We start from the raw sequence: 24,546 nt of genomic DNA on the forward strand, positions 1-24,546 counted from the left end.
AAATTACTTGTCAACGCCAGTTTGTTTCAACTATCAGAGGTGAAGGCGATTATTAGGTTGAAGAGGTAATTTCAATTATTGTTGACAGATCGAGATTTAGTCTGAGTCAGTTGATGAAACCCTAGACAAAGACGGGGCTGAAGAGGAAACAGAGGAGCTTACAAACCAGGTAGAAATTATGCAACTATGTTGTCAGTTTTTAGCATCCTTGAATAAAAAATATAACACTTTTGGCCCATTTGTTGTGTAGGTGCTTGATGAGATTGGTGTAGGCATCGCTTCACAGGTGAGTTTTGTATATGACTTGATGAGATTGGTGTACGCATCGCTTCACATGTAATTTTGGTTAAGGTTTGTAAAATAAATTGTATATTTAGTATACAACCTCCTTAAATGCCTTATTAAACGAATTACATTTTTTACTTACTATCTATACAACTTTTCTACACATGACTTGTGGTTTTTTCAAGAAAATTGACAACTTTCTATAACTCGTTTACCCATCCTACTCGAAAGAATGACTATACAACTTTCTAATAATGTTTGTTTGTTTTCTTATAGTTATATTCTGCACCAAAAGGTCGACTCGGACCCAAGAAGGTGACAATACTGTCCCCGGGTATGCCAATTAGTAGCTATAATGAAAGTCATTAACTTTTACTATACCCACCCCTAATTGCAATGAATATCTGATCATTGTAACTTTGAAGTCTCATTAATCAGTTTTTTTTTTAACTTTTGGCATTTTGGATAACACAATAAAATGATATCGTAACGAAAGAAAACATTAATTGCCTAAACTGCATATATTGTCATGAGAGCATATTCAATTTTAAAGATTTCATTTTACTTAGTTAGTTCATATATATATATATATATATATATATATATATATATATATATATATATATATTTGTAAATAACTTTTCTGTGCAGCTCTGTGCCAAATGATGTTGATGATATTGAAAAGAGACTTGCTTCTCTTCGACGCATTTGATATGTGAGACATTGCATCCAGACGAGGACCAGAAGTCTTTTGTGTATAGTCTTGTATCGTCTTTATAAATGTTAGTAGGGCTCAGAATCATTTATCTCTTGGCGATTCGAGTGATTTTGTGAAGGTTCAAGAGGTAATTTAATTAGTTTTTGTCTAATTGATCAATGTTAACTTCTTTTGATTCTGAGTTCCTAAATTTAGGGTCTAATATTTTAAACGAAGTTTCACTTTGGTGATTCAGTGTTCTTAAGTTTAGTGTTTGATATGTTAAAACGAAGTTTGATTTTGGTGATTCATTGTTCTTTAATTGAAGGTTACATATTTTTAACGAGGTTTAATTTTGGTGTTTTACTTGAACCACCATCAACAAGAATCTTATGACTTCAAATCAGGCTTTCGTTTGGTTGTATCTAGGGTTTGATTGTCGTTTCCATGGGTTCAAGGGTTTTTTTGTTTATTTTTTTAGAGGATTCATTTGGAACACAAGTTTGATTGACTAATATGTACATTTTTATATGGTTTGTTTGAAATTATGTTGGATTGACTAATATGTATGCTTGGATCTACTATTAACAACAATCTGGTAATTCCATTGCTCCTTAATCTTACCTTTTTGTTCAGATTTCTACAAAAAAATCTTTGAAATATTTGGGATTATAACAACTTTTTAACAAGCCTATGCATCTTTATATGTTAGCTTTAATATGAGTTATAATCACGCTCTTAATTATTTTCTATTTTTTATTACAATTAGAGGAGCCATGTAGGTTAGAGAAAATTAGGCTAACTTGTCCGAGTAGTACACATTAGATTATTTGACCATGTAATGCATTTAATGCACCATTTGATATAAGCGAGCATTCCCACTAGTATACCCTTAAATAAATTACTTTTAATTAAAATTGATTTTTTAAATCAAGTTAATATCTTGAATGTCTCGTGGCAACATTGCTTATTTAAAATCTTTACATTAGCATTCGTGTTACTTTATCTCTAAGTTGACAAGTATGGTTTAAATTAAATTTGTGAAACCTTCTTACAAAATCCACCTTTCCTTTTCACACACACACACATCTATATATATAATAAACAAAACCATTGGGGGACACATGTCACCCAATGGTTGATGCCAAATAAGCAGCCATGTCATCATACACTTGGCATAACTCATAGATTAGGATTGAATATAGCTTCTAACATACGCTACTCTCTCTCATTCTCTCATAACCCTAATCAAAGTCTCTCTTTTCTCTTCTCTGGCGAACACGATGACCGAACATCAAATAATTTTGATCAAGAATCAACGTATTTGAAGATCTAACTCTACGGTACTCTCTAATTTGACTATTTCATGATCGATTATAGAATTGATTTGAATTTTTTTACCAGGAAATCAAATCTTCGAGATCAAATCGGCGATTTAGTGAAGAGGTATAATCAATCTTCATTAGATAATAGTCTTCCTTGACGGTATTAATTCGTGATTCCGATATCCCCATCTTTTACATAGGATTTCGTTTTCTTTTATCCGATGTTTCAACATTTTTTTAATCATGGTAGGGTTTTTTTATTGTTGGTGGTGTTTTTTTATTTGAATGCAGAATAAGAATGAAGGTGTGCTTGGGTGACGGCTGGATCTGGATGTTATTTAGGGTTTTGCTTGAAGTTTGCAGGTATACCCTCTTCATTAACTGGTCAAAAAGAATTTTTATGATATTACATAGTTGAGTAGAGTATTTGTTCCTAAATACGTGAATAATTAGTTATACCTGATGTTCCAGGGGATTCAAGAAAGTATTTACTCGGGATTAAGAAACCCAATTAGTTTTAGCAAATGTAATGAAAAAAAAAGTTGTGGCATTATTTTTAATAGATACATGTATGGATCATTATTGATATTTTCATGATATGATGTGAATGAATTGGAAAGATTAGGTTTATTGAAAAAGATTCACATTTGATAATGGTTCTTAAATTTTATGCACATAAGTTGTTTGATTAAATGCTCCAATGAAACAATCATGATTATTGTAAAAGGTTTGATTTGTGGAACTAATCATATGCATTAGGTTTTGAAGATATGTATATGAAATACCATGAAAACATGCTGGAATCAGAACAATAATACATTACACTAATTCCAATTTCCATGCAATTTTTTGACTTTTGACCTTAACGCTGAAGTAAGTTAACCTGGTTTGCAACTGGAATTGCATTTTTTAATGTATTACTATATACTATTGAAATGTGAATACTAATATTTATGTTATGTGGTGTGTTTTTTAAATAAAAGTAAACTGAGTTGTTGACCTCATCTAACCATTTTTGAATATGTTGTACATCTAGGACATTTGTAGTGTTCCTTTATCTTGATTGTTTGAAGAGATTTGCGTGCATCACTTAGTGCCTTTGATGTTATTATGATTCACATTTATAGGTGTTAGAATTGTACACAATTTTGTGATAAGTTTCACCTCAATCCACTATGATTTTTGATATTGCTATATGTATTATGTTCTTTTCAACTAACACAATGAACATTGTGTTCTAAGGTTCAGTTACCGGAAGGAGTGGATCCATTCATACACATCACTCGAAATGAGCGTTCAGGGCGAAAGTATGTCATTTCTTGATCATGTTATGCTTCATGATAAACTAAGCTTACTGGGGTATGTGTATATTGATTATAGGGAAGCAACGGCTGATCCAAGGTATGCTGATTGCTGAAGTTTGTATGTACTTTTCTACGTGTTGAAATTTAGCGTTACATGAGGTAATAAGGTGATTTCAGTTTTATTACATTAATAAAACGAAACCAAAGTATGCTTCGTTTGGAAGCAAAATGGACCCTATTGTTTATTATGTGGGTTTTATTTATTAAATAGATATGATTAACAATCATGTAATCCAACATAATTAGTCCACAAATATATTCAGATCTTCATGGTCAAAGATACGTGATTTGAAGTCCTTCTATTGGGCGCATATCTTCGTTGTTAGACCATCACTTAAGTTATTTTTAAGTGGAATTTTTTTTAAATAATAATATAACATTTACTATATATTAATACAACGTTTTAGTTACAGCTCGTTAGAGGTATTTTGGGCATTTCAAGCTCACATAACACCCGTCTTTTGTCATCCCGAGTCACCAATGTAGTGCTAATTTGCAGAATAAGATAGATATATATGCTAGAGCAAGGGAGACGACAGAGATAGTGCATTCTCCAAACAACTGCGATGATGACGGATTTGGTTTTGACCGGGCTGCGATAAAGTTTTCTAAATGTGGTCAGAGTCGGTGGAGATGGCAATGGGTCGGGATGGGACGGGTATGGCAAATCTCATACGCATACCGGCCCAAAACTCGTCAGGTATTTATGCGGTAATTACCCGTCGGGTATCAGGTAATGGGTATGTCCATTAGTGTGTTTAAAAAATATGCGCTGAGATTTATATATAAAGAAAAATTACATGATCATATGTACACATATAATATTATATTTTTCCTTTTTTGTGGTTTTATTTATTTTTTTTAACGGCTATTTTTTCCCTTTAAATACTTACATCTCCCAAGGATTGGACCTTGGTCTCTTCACAAGAGATAATTTCTCTTGACCACTAGGTTATAGCCTAAGTGGCTTTTGTGGTTTTATTTCTTAAAAAGGCCTATAGAAAACACTAGGTTATAGCCTAAGTGGCTTAAAAATTAATCAAATCCATAGTAAATATTTCCGGCTACTTTCTTGATTTTCCGGCAATTTTCTTTATTTTCAGGCAACTATTATTTTTTTCCTTTTTTTTCGTATTTTTGATAGAAAATGTGTGAGGTTTTATGAAGCAAAACATTGAGTTTTATATAAAAGTTTAGGTATGGAACATGAGTTATTCTGTTTGTTGAATGAACGTGACAGCAACCCCGACAGGAATGCATGATAGTCAAACTCAAAAGCTTGAGCTTGAGCACATTTTTGACGTCGATCATTTTATTACGTCTTTGAGAGATGAAGTCCGGATACTTAAAGAGCTTCCGCCAAGGCTTAAACAGAGAGTTGAATTAGGAATTGTGCATACCATGCCTCCTGTTAGTTTGTCTGATATCTATTACTATCATAATCAGGTACTTTTTCTTTATTTCTTATAAAAAATGTTTTGTTTTTTTATGTAATATATACAGTATAATTGATGGTGTTCTGTTTTTACACAATGCAAACAAATTCTTCCGCTGATTAAAAAGTACAAAGTTGTGCACTTGAACAAAACCGATGCTCGGCTTGCCAATAACGGTCAATCCCTTGAACTTCAAAAGCTAAGGTGCCCAGTAAATTTCGATGCTTTGAGATTCACTCCTCAAATAGAAGAATTGGGTAGACGTGTTATTTTAGGGGATTTTGTCATCATATAATATCTTCTAAAATCCTTACATTACTTTGTCTATATGTATACATTATCACTTTTTATAATTTGTATATTGTGATTCTAAAGTTGAAATTGATGACAGGTGATGTATGATGCGAGTGGTGTAAGATTGGAAGCAAGACGCCAAGCGGAGGTTGGTCTCTCCTATTTAAAAAGTTTGTGCAAAATCTTACGGAACAATAGACTTTACATAAAGTTATTAGACGGTTACATATATTCTGGTTCATATATGTCATTATTAAGATTGTAAAATTGTCAGGTTCTCAATCAAATCGTGTATGAACTTCCTGCCGAACATCCTTTAGCTGAAGAATGCTATTACATGAACTTCTTGGTCACACCCCTCCTTAGGTCTGTTTTCATAATTTGGTCGATTTGGTATGTGTTTTATGTTAAACGAGTCAAATGGTTTAGATTTTTTAAAAAATACTTAAAAAGGAAACGGGTCAAACGGGTTGCAAGTTATCAAAAGTCACTTTTATTGCATACAACCTCTTAAAGTGTTTCTCACCGATTCAGATTATTATTACCTTGAGCTAAAAAGGGACGAGTGAAATGGGACAAATGTTGTTTAAAATAATAAATTGAAGTAGTCTTGATTTTTGTAATCAAAGTTAACATATTTATTATTTATAAAAAAATAAAAAACTGGATGAAAAAGTGTTGGTAGGTTAAAACATTTATTGAACAATAATAATGTACGGATGATTATGTGATATGCAGGTAATTGCTGTGATAGATGGAGTTACGGTACAGAAGATGCGAATCACGTTTTTGTTAATTGTATTTGGGCCCGAAGTATATGGTGGCAAATTGCGGTTTGGATGTGCATACCCCCTCTGACTAATATGTGTAGTTTAAAGGAAGTGGTGAAAGCTTTGACTGGCAACATAGGGTCGGCTAGATGGAAGAGAGTCGTCTACATGGTTATTCAGGCTACAATGTGGCAAACCTGGAATGCAAGGAATCTTAAAGTTTTTGAGGGGCAGTTTGTTCCAACCCGGAGAACTGTCGATCTCATAAAAGAAGACGTTTTCCTTTGGATTTCTCATCGAATGAAGTTACCAAAGCTGGACTGGGATAAGTGGGCTGAGTTTAGTGTTTCGGAAATTTTGTAATGGCTGTGCTTTTGTTTTCTGTTTCCTTTCCGTTTCTTTGTAGTTGTTTTGTGTTTTCAGCCCCTTGCTGGTTCTATTTATATATATAAATAGTGAGTTGCCGTTCAAAAAAAAAAAAACGAAATATTCCGGCATTTGAATAGTTTTTTGTATTTTTCTTCCAATGTATGTATTTGTACAGAATATTTTGTTTCAAAGTAAATAATACGGTTTCGGTTGAAGCCCGCGTATTACGCGGGCATTAACCTAGTATATATATATATATTAAAATTTAATTTATCACGATAAGGATAATTTTGAAGTAAACCTAATTAAAAAAAATTAAAAAAAAATACAATGACAGTGATATTTTTAAATTACATTACCAAAATTGTGTTGCTGTGTTATTTAATGTTGTAAAGATGGAAAATAAGCGTATGATGTGTATATCTATATTTTTTAGTTACAATAGTCTTTTTTTTCGCCCATTCCTTCCCCTTTTAATGGTGTGGGGGAAGCCGAGCTTTCTTCAGGTCGTTCTCTTAATTGGTTAACATTTCCGATTTGTGCATTCGTTATTATATTAGCCACTTCCACAACTATATTATGGATATCTTCGGCATTTAATGCATGATCACATGAGATTGGAATCTAACACTGTGAGAAGGAGTTCGAGCCCTACGAGGAACTTCATCTCTTTTACTGCTAATTTGTTTGTGTTTAGACCACTGTTCATGTCTAGATCCTCATCCATCTCTATGTTCAGACAGTGCCTCTTTCCTATAAGATATGATTATACGGAGTTACTGGTATGTCCTATACATCTTTATAACATAACAATCTATATATATATATATAAATGAGATGGATTTGGGCTATGTGGCATTTGTCTTTGGCCATGTAGGATGATGTGGCAATTTAGTTTAGGAGGGAAATCCATTCTCAACTCTCAATACACAAATAAAATCACTTTGGACGCGGGATCCGGCTACATTCGGGTAGGATATATGGGTTTTCAAAGAAACCGAGTAACAATATGGATCCTATAAATCCTTTCTCTCAATTCACGTTTTCCTTTTTCTCCAAACCCTAAAGGAGAGCGTGCATCCTTCTTCTGTCGGCGATTAACATCTCTCTTCGTTGTGACCTAAATTCATCTTCTTGATTATCTCAACAAGATCCAAGGTTATATCTGTCGTGTTTATGTTATATAGATTATGTAGATTCATCTTTTTATAAAATAGTGATTCGAATGTTATTAGCATCATTGTTGGATTCTTTTTTTCTTATTCTTCTTTTGTTTCCACGATTGTGATACAGAATTGAAGAGTGGATCAATCTTTATTTGTAATTGAAACCCTAACTTTCAAAAAGCGATTCTGATTCCATCGATCTTGCCTAAATCCCATTCACGATTTCTGATTCAAGGTTTCTTTTCTAAACAATTTTGAAAATCGAAGGTATGTTGTTTTGATTTCTTCATCAACTATTTTAGATTTGTTTTGTGATTCGTTCATCTAGGATAATTCGATCTGGCCGTCACTTCCAGGCAATTTCTAATCTCTCTAATCGGATCTTCTTCCGCTATTGAAGGTATGTGTTTTTTATTCTTTTGATTTCTCTTTCTGATGTTATTTAGTTTCTTCGCATATAATCTACCTCATATCTTTTTCGTTGTTCCATAACGGATTCATGTTAGCAAGAAGTATTTTGATGATAAGTACTGAAAGAATTCTACCTGCACGTGTTATTTCTAGGGCTTGAAGGAATTTTCATTTGATGGTGTCTGAACGTGGAATGCTTTTTGGTCGGACAACTGAGGTTAGTTTTTTTTGTCTATGATCTACTTTTTTGTGTTTAGATTTAGAGAGAATATGGATCTTTGAATCTCATATGTGATAACTAATTAGGGAGAACAAGTGATTTCACATTTTTTTAGTTTAGAATAAAAGGGGAAATTGAATGCATATAATTTTGTTTTTTAATATTTATAGTTGTTGTATAATTTTGTGTTTAGATGTCGATAGAAGCAAAGGAAAGAGTCTTTTAGCCTTCAGACGGTTAACAAGAAACTATCTACTATGAACAAGTTATTATTAGAGAAAAACGGTCACCTGCAAAAATAAGTGTCTCAGCTTGTGTGTGAATGGATATATGCCCCAACAGTATGTTTATATATGATGTTTTTGACTCATGGTTGTAGACAATATTGGCTTAATCTTTTGAGTAAGGGTAAACTTATTTTTTTTCACTTGGATGTTCTTCTCATGGTTTTGATTCGATTATTATGTAGGTTGAAGGTCTGCATGCATTGATTGACCAAACCGAGGTGTCGTTGGATAATACTCTATATTCATATCTTATTTTAAAATTGGGCAGATACCTTGAGCGTTGTATTGTTAAATAACATTTTCATATTGAGCTTATATTTTGAGTTTCTATATATTCTGACTTAAGAGGTTGTTATTGGTGATCTAGCTAACTTGGAAGGTAGATTAGAAGCAGCCCAAACTGATAAGGTTTTTAAGTGTTTGTTTGGGAGAAATTCCATGTACACATATCGGGAGTCGTTTGTTCTTGGGAACACAGATGTTAATATGTTCTAAAGAATTGCAATCACTTCTGCGATGAATTTTGCGACAGACTGGTGTCCCTAAACTTCCAGGTGATTCATTTTTTCTATTTGAAAATGGACTTGACGTTTAGTTTTAAGTTTGGTTTAATTGTTAATTGTAAATTGTGTTTATGTTACAGACTGGGTGAATAGGTTAGGTAATGCTGGCGACACTGCTCTAGAGATAGTTGGAACAACTGCATTCCGGGTGAGAGTGTTTTTTCATCTTTTTTATTGTTTGGCAGCCACTAAAATCTTAGGGTGACAACATGACCCTTTTTTGATGAATAGGTTGATTTATGCAAAAAGAATTCGCTATACTGTTCATAATTTAAAGTTTATATTTTATTTCTAATTGTAATGTAATTGTAATTTGGTTTGTAGCCTTTTGTTTAACTGAGATTTTTTTCTACTTCGAATAATTTGGTTATGCATTTAATTATTTACAACTTTCTAGATAAAAATCATAAAGTTATTTTGGTGTTTTATGCAGCTTTTTGGGGTAATCAAGTTTTTGACAGCAAGATCAGAGGCTTCTGCAACTGCAACTGGTACAGTTAGAATTTTCATTTATTGTCATTTTTGTCACTATGTTCTAATATCTTTTTAAGAAATATGATTTCTTAGTCTAAGTTTGTTATCTTGCTTCATAGATCTTTCCGTTGATATCCGCATAGCTGATGGGGTGGTCTGCTGCTTTGATTGACAGCTCAAAATGTGTTCAGGTCGGAAACTGTCCAACCTGTTTCTGAACAAAACAGGTTTTGGTCAAAACGAGTTATGAAATAAATAAGTTTGGGGGTAAGCATTTTCGGTAACAAAACATATTCGGGTCATAATGGTGATGAATGAAATGTGTTATGGGTAAGGGTTTAGGGTAACAAAACAGGTTCAGGTCAAAACAGGTTAGGAGATAGCTGAAATAGGGTGGCTGTTTTGAGAAAAATATCAAGTTGTTTCAAGTCTAAATGGGCAAGGGTAATATGGAGTTGGCCTATAAAAAAAGTAACAAAATAGATCCACCTGCTACCGGCGATAATGGTATCCATATTCTAATTTTCTTTCAAATCATTTTTTTCACATATACTATGTTTGATGTATGTTCAATAAAATGAAGTTGAAATGGCTAGGGTGTCTTTAAAAGTTGTTAAGGTTGCATCTATATACATGTTTTGCCTAGCACAGGTTTGGGTGTACAAAACCTGCTCACACGTTTAACTATTTAAGCTGGCCGTTTTGAAAAAGTATTAGATTGGTTTGGTCAAAGAGGGGTAAGGGTAGCAAAACAAATTTAAGTTGAAATGATTAGGGTGACCGTTTTGGCTAAATATCATTTTGTTTCGAGTTAAAAGGCAATTAGTCGGAGAGTCGGTTCTGCGGTGGCTAGGGTTCCGCTCCGAAGTCGGTGACCTGCTTTCTTTTCTACGTCGTGGTCTTTCATGGTTCTTCGTTTTTTTTCTATTTTGTACTTCGATTTTGTGGTTTACTTATCTGATTTGATTTTAATGTTGGATTTCTATTTGATTTTGAGTTTGATAGAATGTTTTTTGCTGTAATGGATTTGTAATTTAGCCTAACTTTGATGTTGTTTCTGTTAATCTTATTTTGATTTCATTGAGGTTCTTTTGGTTAGATTTAATCTACTAATCATACGATTCTAATTAGTCAAATGTCTTGATAATGACTTTTGATATGTGGATCGATTATTGTTTTTAGTGATTCATTTGATGCGTTAATCATGCAGCAACCCAAGCCATTGAAGAATTTGAGTGGGCAGATATGCCAGATTTGTGGTGACACCGTAGGCCTAACTGAAAGTGGTGATACATTTGTTGCTTGCAACAGGTGTGCCTTCCGAGTATGAAAGCCATGCTATAAGTACGAAAGGAGAGACAAGAATCAGGTCAGACCTTAATGCAACACTAGATATAGAAGACACAAAGGTTCACTTAGGTTATGTTCATCATGAACATGCTTTTATGTTGACTTTTGGTCAATGATAGATTATTAGATTTTTATGTTTTAAACTAAGTAAATGCTTTTTTTAGGGAGCCCTCAGGTTGATGAGGATGAGGAGGATGATGATGACTTGGACATTGAGTTCAATTATGATTAAGGGGACAACAAAGCTAGACACCATTAACAGGGTGATGATGCTGACCTTTCTTCATATGCTAAACATGAGTCTCAGCAACCAGTTCCACGTCTCACTAATGGCCAACAAGTAAGCTATGTTCTATGGATATAGTTTCAATAACCTTAAAAATATATATATTTTTAATTGTATAAAATTTTCTTTATATATGTGTTGATACGGTTTATGCTTTATCACTAAAAGGATACGGGTCAAAAGCTGACCAAATTTTTGAACCTAGCCACTATCGCTTGCTTCAAGGCTTTAACCTAGCCATCTAATTGTAAATATACAATGAGGTAAAACGAGGTCCAATATGTATTCAGTCAATCAGTCTTCTTTTCTTTAATAAATGTTGGCTCATACTCCCTATTTGCAGGTGTCTGGTCAAAATTTCAAGTGTAACAGACCATTTGTCTGTCCTGGTGCTAAGCATGCCCACTCGCTCCATACATCTACCCCAGGCAACCAGGTCAAGACCATATGAAGCTTTTCTACGCAAAAAAAAATCACATGATTTTCTGTCAGCTTCTGAAAGTTATGCCCTTTTTACTTGAAGGAAACCGCTACAGGTTAGTAACGGAGACAAGTTATCCACTGTATGGCAGTAAAATCGGGTCCACGTGATAAAATAAATAATATATAAAAGTAAAAAGGATGGGTCCAACACTCTGATTTTGGTCTCCATGATTTGATTAATCAAGATATTTTAGTTGTACCTGTGAATTACGTATATTAACTATGCATATTAATATCTCAGGATTTGTTGCTGAACATGAAGGATTATCCAATGAAGTGATAGAAAAGGCAATTGATGCAACTGAAACAACTTTTGTGAATTTAGTGAAGAGAATCCAGGCTTGATAGACCCCAGTTTGTATCATTAGGTTCATGCTCATATCAGTCTTCCTACTTTTTCAGGTAAACATGTTCTTGAATGTAGAATGTCGATAATAACAATATTAAGTGCATAATAAAATATGATACTCATTGATTATAACTGAGTACACCTTTTCCACGCAAATACATCATATATTGAGATAATACGTTATAAAAATTGGATTGTAATTTAATGGCACATTCATCATTGAACTTGCATCGCGGATAAATGCCAACTAGAAGCCCACAACAGTACATTACAGTAAAAGATACAAATATATTTTTATTTATTAATTGAGGCTGGAGTCAAGTTGTTTATCTCGGTACCGAGTCACAGTGCAGGATTTTATAATTGGTATGGGGTTTTTATTATTGGATCTAACTCGGAAAGATATGATAAGAGAGGGATTGGGTTGATATAAATGAGAGTGTTAGTTGGGTCAAAATTCATTGCTCAGCGCAATATTTTAAATTGCTAGAAGACGCTTGGGTCCAAACAGAATGGATAGTGGTTAAGTGGATATATGATCGGCTATTAGTTTGTAATACTCATACGGCTAGGATAGGTTGGAAAGTTAACTAGACTAGACTAAAATATTAGATACAAGCACAATTGGATTTACAAAGTTTGGGCCCACAAGTTTTTTCGGACCATCATTGGTGGTTTTCTTTAAAGTGGACTACTCTATGGGTTGGTAAAGTTTGGTGTTGTAGCTATCATCTATGGGCAAATAAAAATTCTTTTATTGGTTTATAAGACCATGTGTAGTGGTACACATGAATAATGCCCCCATCCATGGGCATTGTGCGACACGTGTCATCCCAGTCAGCAAAGGGGCATTATGGGCGTTTTTCATAAATAGGCGTAGTGGGATAATGCCCAATAATGCCCCATCAATGATTACCCAATTATTTTAAAAAAATAAAAATAAAACAAATAATGTTAGTTGGAATATTCTTATTGGACAAACAAGAATTGAGAAAGCATGCACCGGCGTGTTTTAAATAACGCGGAGGACCAATTTTTGAAAAAAAAAAACGCTTAAACACGCCTAGGGTGTGCCAAAATTGATACCACTACGGATGGTCTAAGTCTAAGTTGGAAATTGGGTTTGGGATTTATTGCTTTATGTTTTGTAGATGTCCATCACATTGGAGTACACCATACCCCGCCCAAAAAACAACTTTTAGGCGTTTAGTTAATTTTTTGGCGATTTTACAAAAAAATGAATTGGCATGGAGATAATCAAAGGGAAGCAACAGTTCACTTTTTGGAAAGTGTTGTAATATGTATATAAAAAAACACGAACAAAAAAGCCATTTATGAAAGTATTCGTGTTCGTTCGTTTGTTCAGTTAAAGTTAAACGAACGAACACGAACGAGATTAAGGACATGGGGTGGCTATATTATGGTGTTGAGCCACAAGGTCCACTCCCAAGACGCAGCGTGTGCATCATTTACCTGACCTGCATGCATATTAGTTGCTACAACTCTACAACATACTATTATTGTGAATGCCGAAAGACATATATATGTCTCAAAAAGCTACTGCAGTGTTGTTAGATTATGCATCTTAGCATCTTATATTGGAATGCCACCTGTAGCTCTAAGTTTCTAATAATTTGAATACGTGCAACAGGTAATTTGATACTAAGATGGAATGGATAAGACTTCTGACTGCCCTTTCAATCAGCAAGACATTCAAAAGGTCATTCTAAGAAAAGAACAATGAATGTAGAAGTATGAAGAATGAGTTATTTGTAGGCAAGTTAATGAATATTACTGCCTGCAAAACATATTTAAGAGTAAGAAAAGAACATATTTAAAGTGTTGCTTTAGAAGTTGGTACCTTATGGATGAATTATTATGCTTTCATAATATTTTGATATATTATTACTTATGGTGTTGAGAAATTAATATATTAGAACACATTTTTGATATATTATTACTTATAGTAATGTATTAAAACACATTTTTGATATATTATTACTCCATTATTCTAACGGTCGTGTGGTGCATTTGGCGAAGTCAAAACAATATTATCTTCAACCGTAAACAACCTAAGGTGGAGAGTTTAAAGTAGGAAATTAGAGTTTTGGCATACCTATAGGTTAAACATCAGTCAAAATCCGTTGGTTTATCATGGGAAAACTGACGAAATTTCGTGTTAATTTTTTTGGTCCATGATGTAGTTTGGTGTCTGGTTGTTTTTGGATGTGGATTAGCACAATGCTAATATGTTTTTTAATAAAATTTGATTTGTTGGCTGTTTAAAAAAGGAAATATATCTCAATTATCTTCTTTTAATGTGTTTAAAAGTTTTGTTGTGGAAAGTTTGATGTGGAAAGTTTTTGTTGTGTTTTTACTTAGGTTATGTATGGCTTCATGTACAATTGTGTTAAATACTCGGTTTAGGTAGCATTGGGTCAGGTTTGGTAATCGGGTTTTGGTTAAAAAAGGTAAAAACATAAGTGTCTTTATTTCTTTGGGATTATGGTAAAAAAAGGTGGTTTGGCTCAAATCATTTCTTCATAAGTGTTTTGGCTTAACCGGTACTGTATCGCATAGCATAGCATAGGGGTGCACATGTAAAGAAAAGGAAGGAGGCGCCCCATGGAAAAAAAGTGTTACTTTACGGCACATAAAGTTTGAAAACATGTCTTTTAATTTCAACATTGGTACCACATAGTATTGACACCAAATTTTAACTTATTTATTTAAACACTTAATAACGTTTGAAAACATGTCTTTTAATTTATTTAATGACATAATTAGATTATAAATTGATTTTTTCTGCCCGGAAAGTTCCTGGGTTACAAAAATTCACAACTACATGGTATATCTTTATTAATTAATATATATAGATATATATTTATTTTTTAGATATAAAGATTCACAACCCGGGAGTATTCCCGGGTGATAACCTAGTTATATATATATATATATAGGGGAATGCTAAAATGAGAACCACCTCGAGTTGTAAGAACCGTGAGAACTACACCGTAGGGGGCGCGGTGGACCAAATTTTTTTTTCATAGACGTAGATGCATGTATATAAACACCATTTGTAAAAAAAATTCAAAAAAAAAATGTCGTGTGTGTAGTTTTGAGCGCCACAAGTTTGTGTTTACGGGACCCGTAAATCTGGTCGGAAAATTTACGGGTCCTGTAAACACAAACTTGTGTTGCTCAAAACTACACCCACGACATTTTTTTTTTTGAATTTTTTTTTACAAATGTTGTTTTTATACATGCATCTACGTTTCTGAAAAAAAAAATTGGTCCACCAAGGCCCGGATCAAAAAGTTCTTGCGGTTCTTACAACTCGAGGTGGTTCTCATTTTAGCGTGATCCTATATATATATATATATATATATATATATATATATATATATATATATATATATATATATAGAGCGAGAGAGAGAGAGAGAGAACATAGAAAGGAACAATAGAAGTTATTTCTTCTTACGCCACTAAAAGGACCATATGAGAACTTTTCCTGAAAACTTATTAACTGGCCTAGCTTGAGTTTGCTAGTAACCTTATAACTATCTACTGGTTAAAGCTTTGGCATTCCTATAACACCAAATTCGCTAAAACATCAGGCTATGATACCAACTGTAACACCCCACCCGTAACTCGAGTGATCATGCACAATTGATACCTGACTTAGCATCGGAATCACAACTTTCCTTATGAACTCGATAATCTCGTGAAATATGTTTAAAAGGATTTTTATGTCAGCTTATGCTGGTGAGCTCATACATAGTTATATAAAAACAACCATTTCTTTTATGAATAATGAATATTACTAATTCTATTTACATGATAAACAAAGGTTGGCACATGCCTTGTTTACCTTTGCATGTCCACATTTACTTTTACAATTGTGGGTATACATCCTCACCACCTTACATACTAAACAAATATCTGTACTGGGCTAGCGTACTGACATTATATAAGACGGTGGCATACTGCCTATTATGAGCGTATTTTACTACTATACAACCCATATGGAAGGCTCACCGCGGTTTCCCCGGCCTCAATACCTCATGACGGTGGCATACTGCCTATTATGAGTATTTTACTACTGGGCAACCCATACTATGAAGGCTCACCGCGGTTTCCCCAGTTTCAATACCTTATTACGTATCCATGGATCCGGAATACCTTAATGCCCGTGCAGGTATGATACATCACATTCATTTATTTATTATGTTTGGGTGTGTTGCAAGCCTTACATGGCCCGAACACCTCCTTCACATAACATATATTTATTACACAAACTAGGGGTGTTCATAAAAATCCGAATCCGAATTCGAATCCGAAATATCCGAAAACCCGTATCCGAAATATCCGAAATTTCAGATATCCGAAAATCGGATAATCCGAAGTTTCGGATTCGGATTCGGATGTTAATTTTCAAAAATTTTGGATATTCGGATTATCCGAATCCGAAAAACTTAAATAAAAAATATTTTTTACATATGTATTACTTGTTTACGGTCCACCCATCATGATCCAACCCATTTATTTTTACCCTAAATCCACACTCACGCAACATCAGAACCTCCATCTAAGTCTTCTTATCTCGCCCATCAAGCCCTACCCTATCCACCAATCGCCTCCTCCACCCACCCATTTTAACCACCGCTAAGCCCAACCAGAACCACCACAGCCACCACCACCGCCGCACCTACAACGGCCACACCTCCATCCACCCTCCACCACCAAGAAACACCACCATAACCAAACCCCTGTCCCACTCCCTACCGCCGTCGCAGCTGGACCCCCCACCGGAACCCTAGTTCTGCTCCAGTTTCATCATTAAAATCCAAACTTGCTGCCGATTTCTCCCCTCAGAGGTCAACCCGGTTCGTTTCCAAGATGCATTTAGGTCGCCCTAAATCCGACGGGTCGATTCGCCACTCTATTTCAGCCAAAGAAGCTCTGCAGCAGCTGATCCGGGCTAGCAATGATGATCAGTTGGTTGAAGATGTGTTACATATTGAAATTATGTGGGTTTGATGGCTGGATTCATCATTTTACATAATAATATATATTATATGTTAATACAGGTCTACAAAGATGTATATTGGATGTTTAGTGCTTATGTCAGGATTCATCATTTTTATTGTTGTGTTCACGAATCAGTTTGTTTCGAATGTCTGTGCTTGGATGAAACTTTAAATTATTGAAGCTTGAATTTTATAATGACTTGTTGATTGTTTGATGGCTGGATTCATCGAATACAAGTTATGTTGTGAAGCAAAAAAATTGATTTTTTTTTGTTTTTGTTTTTAATTCGGATATCCGGTTAGATATCCGAATCCGTATCTGAAATTTCGGATATCCGAAAATCGGATATTTGAAATTTCGGATTCGGGTTCGGATATAAATATTCACTATCCGAAATTTTCGGATATCCGAAAAGCGGATAATCCGATCTTGAACACTACTAGCAAAAACGACTATTAGCAACACCTACAATGAGTACCACGTACTCGAGATTCTCTATACTAGAGCATTCCCGTTAAAATTTGATGTACTAAAAGGTTACATAAAAACTCCTATATAAAGAAAAGAATGGACGGTGGGTATCATGTTTTTGGCGATGTGAGTTGAAATGTGACCTGCTTGGCTGGTTGCTTGATTACATACTACGTTTCAAAGGTTTAAATAATATAATATATATTTATCTAAATCTAATAAAACTACAACTAATGCCACATGTCATTTTCTTATTCAAAATTTCAACTAATGCCACATGGCATTTTTCTTATGCAAATCATTAATCATTAATAATATTATTTAATAAATATCTATTTCTAATTAATGATTATTATTAATAATATTATGCTATTGATATTTATATTAATTAAAATTCAAGCTTGATAATTTAAAAAAATACTTAAAGCTTTTATTAAAATAATACTTCAACTATTCTTTTAACGGCGGTTATCTATAATTTTAAAACCTATGATTTTAATACTTTTAAAATGAATAATTATGTTTAAGTAATTTCATATGATCTTTAAATTTTATATTTCACATATTAGTTGGGGGTTCTGATTTATTCTTGTATTTTACAATAATTTATACTTCATGTGAATACTATGAACTTTACTCAATTCAATCACATATTTGTAAAAGGATTTGTGTTTCTCTTTTAATGGAAAGTGTTTGAATCTTATTTATCATTATTTTTAAGTTGTAACGGGTTCATGTCAAAACAAGTGATTTTTTACGGGCCAAATGGATATGAGTCATGTTAGACTAACGTTTCAACAGCTTTTGTGCATTTTTTTTATGTAGACATTTTGTAATGTTTGATGTATTGTTAATGACTACGAAAACATATTATCAAAAGTATGACATAGGATTTCTTTTTAATAAAAAATGAGAGCATTCAAACACATTTGGTCATTTCAATTTTTTGTTTTTTAAAATGAAACATGTCACTCAGTTAAATCTTTTCGATAAAATACGACTCTAATTGACTGTTTCCACTATCATATATAAAATGTAATTTCAGTTCTATGATATATTTAGAGATTTATAATATATACATATATACAACCAGCCCGTGTAATACGCGGGTCTATAGCCTAGTATTATAATTAATTCAACTGCTTAACTCGTTTATGCCATATAACTTTTAAAATATAACATTTTATAAAACGACGAATATGTCATTAAAATGACAATATTTTTATCTAAGTATTAACCTAAGTTTAATTAAAAACAGAGTGAGTTCAAAAACAATATATTTTATTATTAATATTAAACGGTCTCTTATATCGCCAAGATAGTTCACATTTCAAATAAATATTCTACTTGTTTCTGACTGGTTTAACAATATATGAAATATAAATTACATATTTCACATGTTATAACCAGTACATTAAGATTCGGGGATGTTACAACCGCACTTAAATTAAGTTCGATAGCCTGGACCTTATATAAACTTTACAACAACAACAGCAACCATACCCAGTAAATCCCCTAGATAGCAGAGTGTCACAACCCCTAACCCCACCTTAGGAGCGGGAGCCGTGAACCAGTCAAGTGGTACCGGTGTTTATTAAATACGCAACAATTTTTTTTATTTAGGATCGTAGTTAGAAATAATTTCAGAGTTTATTAAAACACCAAATTCTTAATATTAAATAAATGGGCTAAAACTCGTATTTCATTTAAATGTTTTTCTAGGGATAAACCCAAATAAATAAAACATAAATTTCTTCTCTTATTCAGGTATCTATAGCCACTTTATTTAAGCTTTCAATGGTTGAAATTTTGTAAAATTTTCTAAGTACAAAGTTCGAAGTTTAACGGAGACGGCGTGACGACGTGTCAAACAACCGAAACATACCAAATTCAGTTCATTCGATCGGATGGGTACCACCCCTTCGGACAAACGAGCTGTTTTTAGTGAAATTACATGTTTGACCCGTTAATTGGTCCATCTCTCCGGTGGAAATCCGTTTTCAAGCCGGCTCTTGACCAAGGAACGAGCCGAGAGTCTGATTGAGTCCAGATTGCATCAAAGTTTGTGTGAAACTCGAAGAAAAGTTGAAAACAGATGAAAAATGTAACACCCCAAAAAGATTTACTAGACACATGAGTTAAATAAATTAGAGATTTAATATAGTTAATGGAAAATGTTATAAGAACTAGTAATACAATGAGTTGTGAGTAAGTTATATAAAAGAAGTAAATTAGAAGGGGCATTTGTGAAAATTGATGTAGTGAAAGGATTAATAAAATAAAAAACAAAATTTCACACCCTGGGGTATGCTGAGTTCGACCAGAGCAAAGGGAGACAAGGGGGAACCCTTGTTCTTGCTAAATTCAATCAATTGACAACGGATTTCTAGGATAATCAGTTGCATGTCTCAAATTTTCGATCATCTAAGCATACATAGTGAAGTGGTAAGTCGAATTTCATGATTTGGTGAATTGTAGAAAAAGGGTTTCAACCCAATCATGAGTTTGTGGTATGATTTGTGTAAGTTGGATGTTAGGGTTACTCCCTAGAGTAGAAATCATGTTTGATTTTAGGTCAATTGAAAGATAATTGTATAAACCCACTTAATGAAAAATTAGCATGAAAAGATGACCAAGTAGAAGTAAATATGTGTAATCTTGATATATGATCTTGCTTGTAATACGTGCATGCTAGATAAATTGATGTAGAATAAAAGAATTGTATGAACTTGATTGATTATTGATGACATACAAGATGAACTAGTAAAGTCATGCTTTGGATGCTTGTACATTATGCCTTATTAGTGTAACGCACACTAAGTGTTTGATGAAATGCTTAAGAGAATAAATGTGTAAAAATCTGAAAAGTTAGTGATAATATTGTCACTTGAAAATGAGAAATCTATGTAAATGATGAAATGAAAGTGTTGGGCTAATTGAATGAATGCGTTTAATGTAGGCGTGAAAGAAGAAAGCTCAAACACTAAGAAAACGGGAGACTCACAAGATCAAGGTACGTTAGTGTACACCGCATTTCTATATATTTGATGTTGTCTTATGTATAATAAATTTATTTGTATTATGTTGTTATGTCAAAGTTGTTAGAATTGAATTTATTGATCGTTGAAAGTAAAGGTGAAATCCGTCATAAACGGATTGTGAGGAATGATTAAAATACGAAAGTTAACGCATCATATCCAGTGCTTTTAGTTGAACCAGGTATGGGAAGTTATGTATGTAATGGACGAAAGTCTACTCGATCCGTCTTTCTCGGATCGAAGTATGATGTAAGAATGTAATGTCTATAATTGTTCATTATGAACAAATCGAATGAAGGTGATGTAATGATGCAAGTACCCGTTCCTAACAGGTATGTTAAGTAAAGTATGCTTAGACTCTATTCGAGGCAAGCATGTAAGGAACCGTTTAACGGCTAGTAAAGTAATTGAAGGATGTTAATCCGAGAAAGAAACAAATGGGTTTATTACCTAGAATCGTTAGTGGCGAAATACTAACCTATTTGTTATGTCAAATGTAGGTAAATCCTCAATTTAGGCAACTTGGCAAATTGGAGCGAGCATATGCACACTTTATGATTATCAAGCGCTTCCGCTATTACGTATTAATATTTTGGGTCAAATGCTTGTTTTTGTATAACTTTTGTTAGTAGATACACTTTTTAACACTTGGTGTATGGTTTTTAGTCGTGTCTAATCGAATGGGTCGTAAACTTGTTTGTTTGTTGATGGTTAACACAGGGATACACTCGTCTTACGGATGGGTCATGCCCAAATTTTGTTAAAATCATGCATTAATGATATTAGAACATTTACCTTTCGGTTGTGAAAAGTTTGTACATTTTTAAAAGTTTATGTTTCTAGCGTCTTTTGGATGTCATTTCTATTAGACGCAAATGCGGACCTAACAAGTTGGTATCAGAGTCGAGGTTTGAGGGATTCGAGCATGTGATGTGATGCTTGAACTCAAACTGACGGCTCATTTGAAAGTGTGCTCGCTCCAAGATCGCCAATGAGGTAACACGTTAAGTTTTTGGTAAAATACTAGTATGTGTAATATGTTTGGGATGTAAAATATAAGTTAAGTACGTGGATGAGTATATATGGGGGCCATACGGGAGTTCCAAGAACCGTATGGCTGAAAACAAACCCGGGAAATGGTCGAATTAACCAAATAATGTCACAGCAGCGTTTTAGCAAATCGAGAAGTCGTCGCCGACAGGCTTCCATGCCGTCGCCTACGCCCCCCATTGATCCGACGCATTAACTTGCTGTCTACGGATGAAATGGGCGACGACCACTTTTTAGAACCCGTCACCGACGGAAGTTAAAGCCGTCGCCGACGGCTGTTAGAAATGTGGTCCGCTGAAATTTGTTTGTTTTGCTTGTTTTTCATGATCAGGATTTTCGTATGATCTAAAAGACATTTAGATAGTGATATAAGATCCTTATAAACATAAGGATAAGATACTTATGATCACAATCTGTGATCACAACAAAAAAGAATTCGTAAAGAATTAAAAGTAACGATGTAAATAACATAAGTTGAATAATGAGACTTAGATGATCAAGATTGCGAATTGCACGATTACAATTGTAGTAAACAAAGGTCGAAGTATGTTTTATATGGAAAGCTTATGATTTGTATTAAACGAAAACATGATAATGTGTAGATGGCTGATGCAAGAAACGTTAATGATGATGAAGATACGGCTCGTCAAGAAGCATTTAACAATAAGGTCACGGAGGTGGTGGAAGGGGTTATGCAAGCTAATCTTCCACGATTAGCTCAAGAAGTAGAAAGTCGGGTGTTGGGAGTCGTGGATGCCATGATGACTAGCAAGATCGAAGAATTGAAAGAACCGATTGAGGGATCTAAAAGTAAAAGCAAAGAACGACGGTGCACGTATAAAGACTTCATGGCGTGCAATCCCGCAACATATGATGGTAAAATCGACCCGATCGTATGCCAAAGATGGATTTCAAATATAGAAGCGGTATTTATACGAAGTCGGAGTGATAAGGAAGATCAGGTAATGTTCGTTACTGGCCAACTCACTCTTCAGGCGAAAGATTGGTGGGATGCGCATAGCAAGGAAATAAGTGAGATGACTTGGCAAGAGTTTAAGGAGCCCTTTATGAGATACCATTGTCCTCAGTCAGCTATTGATAAGATTCAGGAGGATTTCTTACGCCTTCGACAGAAAAACGAGTCAATAAATGAAATATCAAATACTTTCATGGATAAGATGAAGTTCCGTGGGGATTTTGTGAAGACTGAAAGAATGAAGACCAATCGCTTTTACGGCGTATTAAAGGCGGAATTTAGGGAGTTCATCACTCCCTCGACATGTGAAACCCTTGACGAGCTTATCAATTTAGCACGGGATGAGAAATCGAGATTAAAAGACAAGAAGAACAAGGTGAAAAGAGATCGAATGAAAATGGGACAAGTTCTAGTCCGTCCAAGAAAGCAAAGTTTCAAGACCATGGAAAGAAGGACAAGGCAAAGGGTGGTATCTCTCCGTGTAAGACATGTGGGAAACTTCATACTAGGGAATGCCTTTTGGGTAAGAAAGGATGCTATAAATGCGGGGAAGAAGGGCATACGTCCTACAAGTGCCCTAGCAACCCGAAGACCTGTTTCAATTGTTTCCAAAAGGGGCATGTTAAGTCAGAATGTCCTAAACTCCAACAAGTATCAAAGAAGGAGGGAAAGATCGAAGAAAGCTCTAAGGCGAAGGGGAGGATGCCACCCTAACCTATTATAACAATTAATTAATGTCACACAAATATTACAAAAATTGCCACCAACCTGATATCAGCCATTAAACACATAAATCCAATGACCAAGATCGCTTCCTACACTTTATAGGAAAAACACACTTTACACAGAAACCCGACTCTGAAAAATAATTGATGATAATATAGTAATTAAAAGATTTGCAAAAGATGTTTGCATGATTTGAAAGATTTATATAAAATCTGATGTGTAAAATTTCCTTTATTTTTATCCATTTTTATTAGAGATAGACTTAACTATTTCTGGATTTTGTATTTTTATGAGTACAGAATTTAACTTAGCTTGGTGTCAATTATTAAAGGCCTGGTCTATTCGCACACGCCTTTTGTCTTTTTGCACATCCAAAGCGCCACGCTATGGCCAAAGCGGGGCGCTTTGGATGTTTTTTTAAACAGATTGGATTTGGGTTGATGTGGGTTAGTTTGGTAGGGATTTTTGTTTGAATTAGTTTGATAGAGATTTTTGGAGGAAAAATTTTTATTTTAGTTTTATTACATATAATTCATAGTTGTTTTATAATTACGTCATTACGTCATTATTTTTATAGAATGTGTATAATATAACTTCTTAACGTTGTTTATTTTGTTAAATTAAACGAACACGTTAAATAAAATGTACAGAAAGCCATAAGAATTAAATGTAAACAATCCAGAACCAACGTGATGTAAATAGAAGATTAACTGCAATATATATGTATATATATATATATCAGTTTGTACATACAATACACAACAAAAAGGTACAACTGAGTACATAATACATAACAAAACACTAAACAAACAAAGTAATGTACTAATCCTCGTGCGGTGGGGACGGTGGGAGGGGAAGTGGAGGCAACGCAGCGAGCTCTCGTAGATCAACGAGCGTCTGGACGATCCAGTCAATGCGTGCGCCCTGACGTCTGAGGCGCCGGTCGAAGTCCCGAGCCACCTCACGCGCTGCCGGAGGCAGGTCAGCGTAAACGTGCTGCGGGTACTGTGGCGGCTCAGGAGCTGGCTGAACTGGTGGTAACGGGATCTCCTCGACATGCTCCTCCTGAGCCGGATCCTGAGGCTGAGCCTGAGGCTGAGCCTGAGGCTGATCGATGCCCAA

At 34.3% G+C, this 24,546-nt stretch overlaps 1 protein-coding gene and 2 long non-coding RNA genes across 26 annotated transcripts; all 3 read left to right on the top strand.

The window, feature by feature from the left end:
• The first annotated feature begins 506 nt into the window (after positions 1-506).
• Positions 507-6,786, top strand: LOC110910317. Of its 14 annotated transcripts, none has more exons than XR_004881469.1 (12): positions 507-619; positions 937-2,325; positions 2,387-2,467; positions 2,599-2,670; positions 3,550-3,614; positions 3,688-3,770; positions 4,171-4,371; positions 4,912-5,117; positions 5,235-5,311; positions 5,499-5,549; positions 5,676-5,767; positions 6,140-6,674. XR_004881469.1 is itself a non-coding variant. In XM_035984121.1 (11 exons), exons 7-11 carry the CDS (start codon positions 4,284-4,286, stop codon positions 6,141-6,143), a joined length of 474 nt encoding a protein of 157 aa, XP_035840014.1. In that variant the 5' UTR covers positions 510-619; positions 937-2,325; positions 2,387-2,428; positions 2,599-2,670; positions 3,550-3,614; positions 3,688-3,708; positions 4,171-4,283; the 3' UTR covers positions 6,144-6,674. The 14 variants fall into 14 exon arrangements, 1 of the variants encoding a protein (XP_035840014.1); XR_004881467.1 differs by having other exon boundaries at positions 2,387-2,428; XR_004881464.1 differs by having other exon boundaries at positions 2,387-2,428; positions 3,688-3,708; positions 4,171-4,404.
• A 752-nt stretch (positions 6,787-7,538) lies between these two features.
• Positions 7,539-14,081, top strand: LOC110910318. Of its 11 annotated transcripts, XR_002576006.2 has the most exons (16): positions 7,539-7,698; positions 7,834-7,973; positions 8,063-8,106; positions 8,271-8,334; positions 8,531-8,678; positions 8,807-8,842; positions 8,992-9,178; positions 9,268-9,335; positions 9,621-9,678; positions 9,781-9,852; positions 10,872-11,030; positions 11,176-11,351; positions 11,466-11,560; positions 11,641-11,833; positions 12,022-12,182; positions 13,781-14,081. It is a non-coding gene; the product is annotated as an uncharacterized LOC110910318 (long non-coding RNA). The 11 variants fall into 11 exon arrangements; XR_004881473.1 differs by having other exon boundaries at positions 8,807-9,178; positions 9,781-9,928; XR_004881474.1 differs by having other exon boundaries at positions 8,807-9,178; positions 10,872-11,070.
• Positions 14,082-19,933: 5,852 nt separating this feature from the next.
• LOC110914702 lies at positions 19,934-21,483 on the top strand. The gene is made up of 3 exons (XR_002578521.2): positions 19,934-20,079; positions 20,594-20,647; positions 21,173-21,483. It is a non-coding gene; the product is annotated as an uncharacterized LOC110914702 (long non-coding RNA).
• Positions 21,484-24,546: the final 3,063 nt, after the last annotated feature.

Source organism: Helianthus annuus, chromosome 15 (genome assembly GCF_002127325.2).
Source record: "Helianthus annuus cultivar XRQ/B chromosome 15, HanXRQr2.0-SUNRISE, whole genome shotgun sequence".
Lineage (NCBI taxonomy): Eukaryota > Viridiplantae > Streptophyta > Magnoliopsida > Asterales > Asteraceae > Helianthus > Helianthus annuus.

Excerpts from the sequence above, each read along its gene's own strand:
- LOC110910317 (XM_035984121.1), top strand. The coding sequence starts at position 4,284 with ATGTGGTCAGAGTCGGTGGAGATGGCAATGGGTCGGGATGGGACGGGT. Across the intron at positions 5,118-5,498 it reads TCTATTACTATCATAATCAG|GTGATGTATGATGCGAGTGG; the intron begins GTACTTTTTCTT and ends AATTGATGACAG. Across the intron at positions 5,550-5,675 it reads AAGCAAGACGCCAAGCGGAG|GTTCTCAATCAAATCGTGTA; the intron begins GTTGGTCTCTCC and ends TAAAATTGTCAG.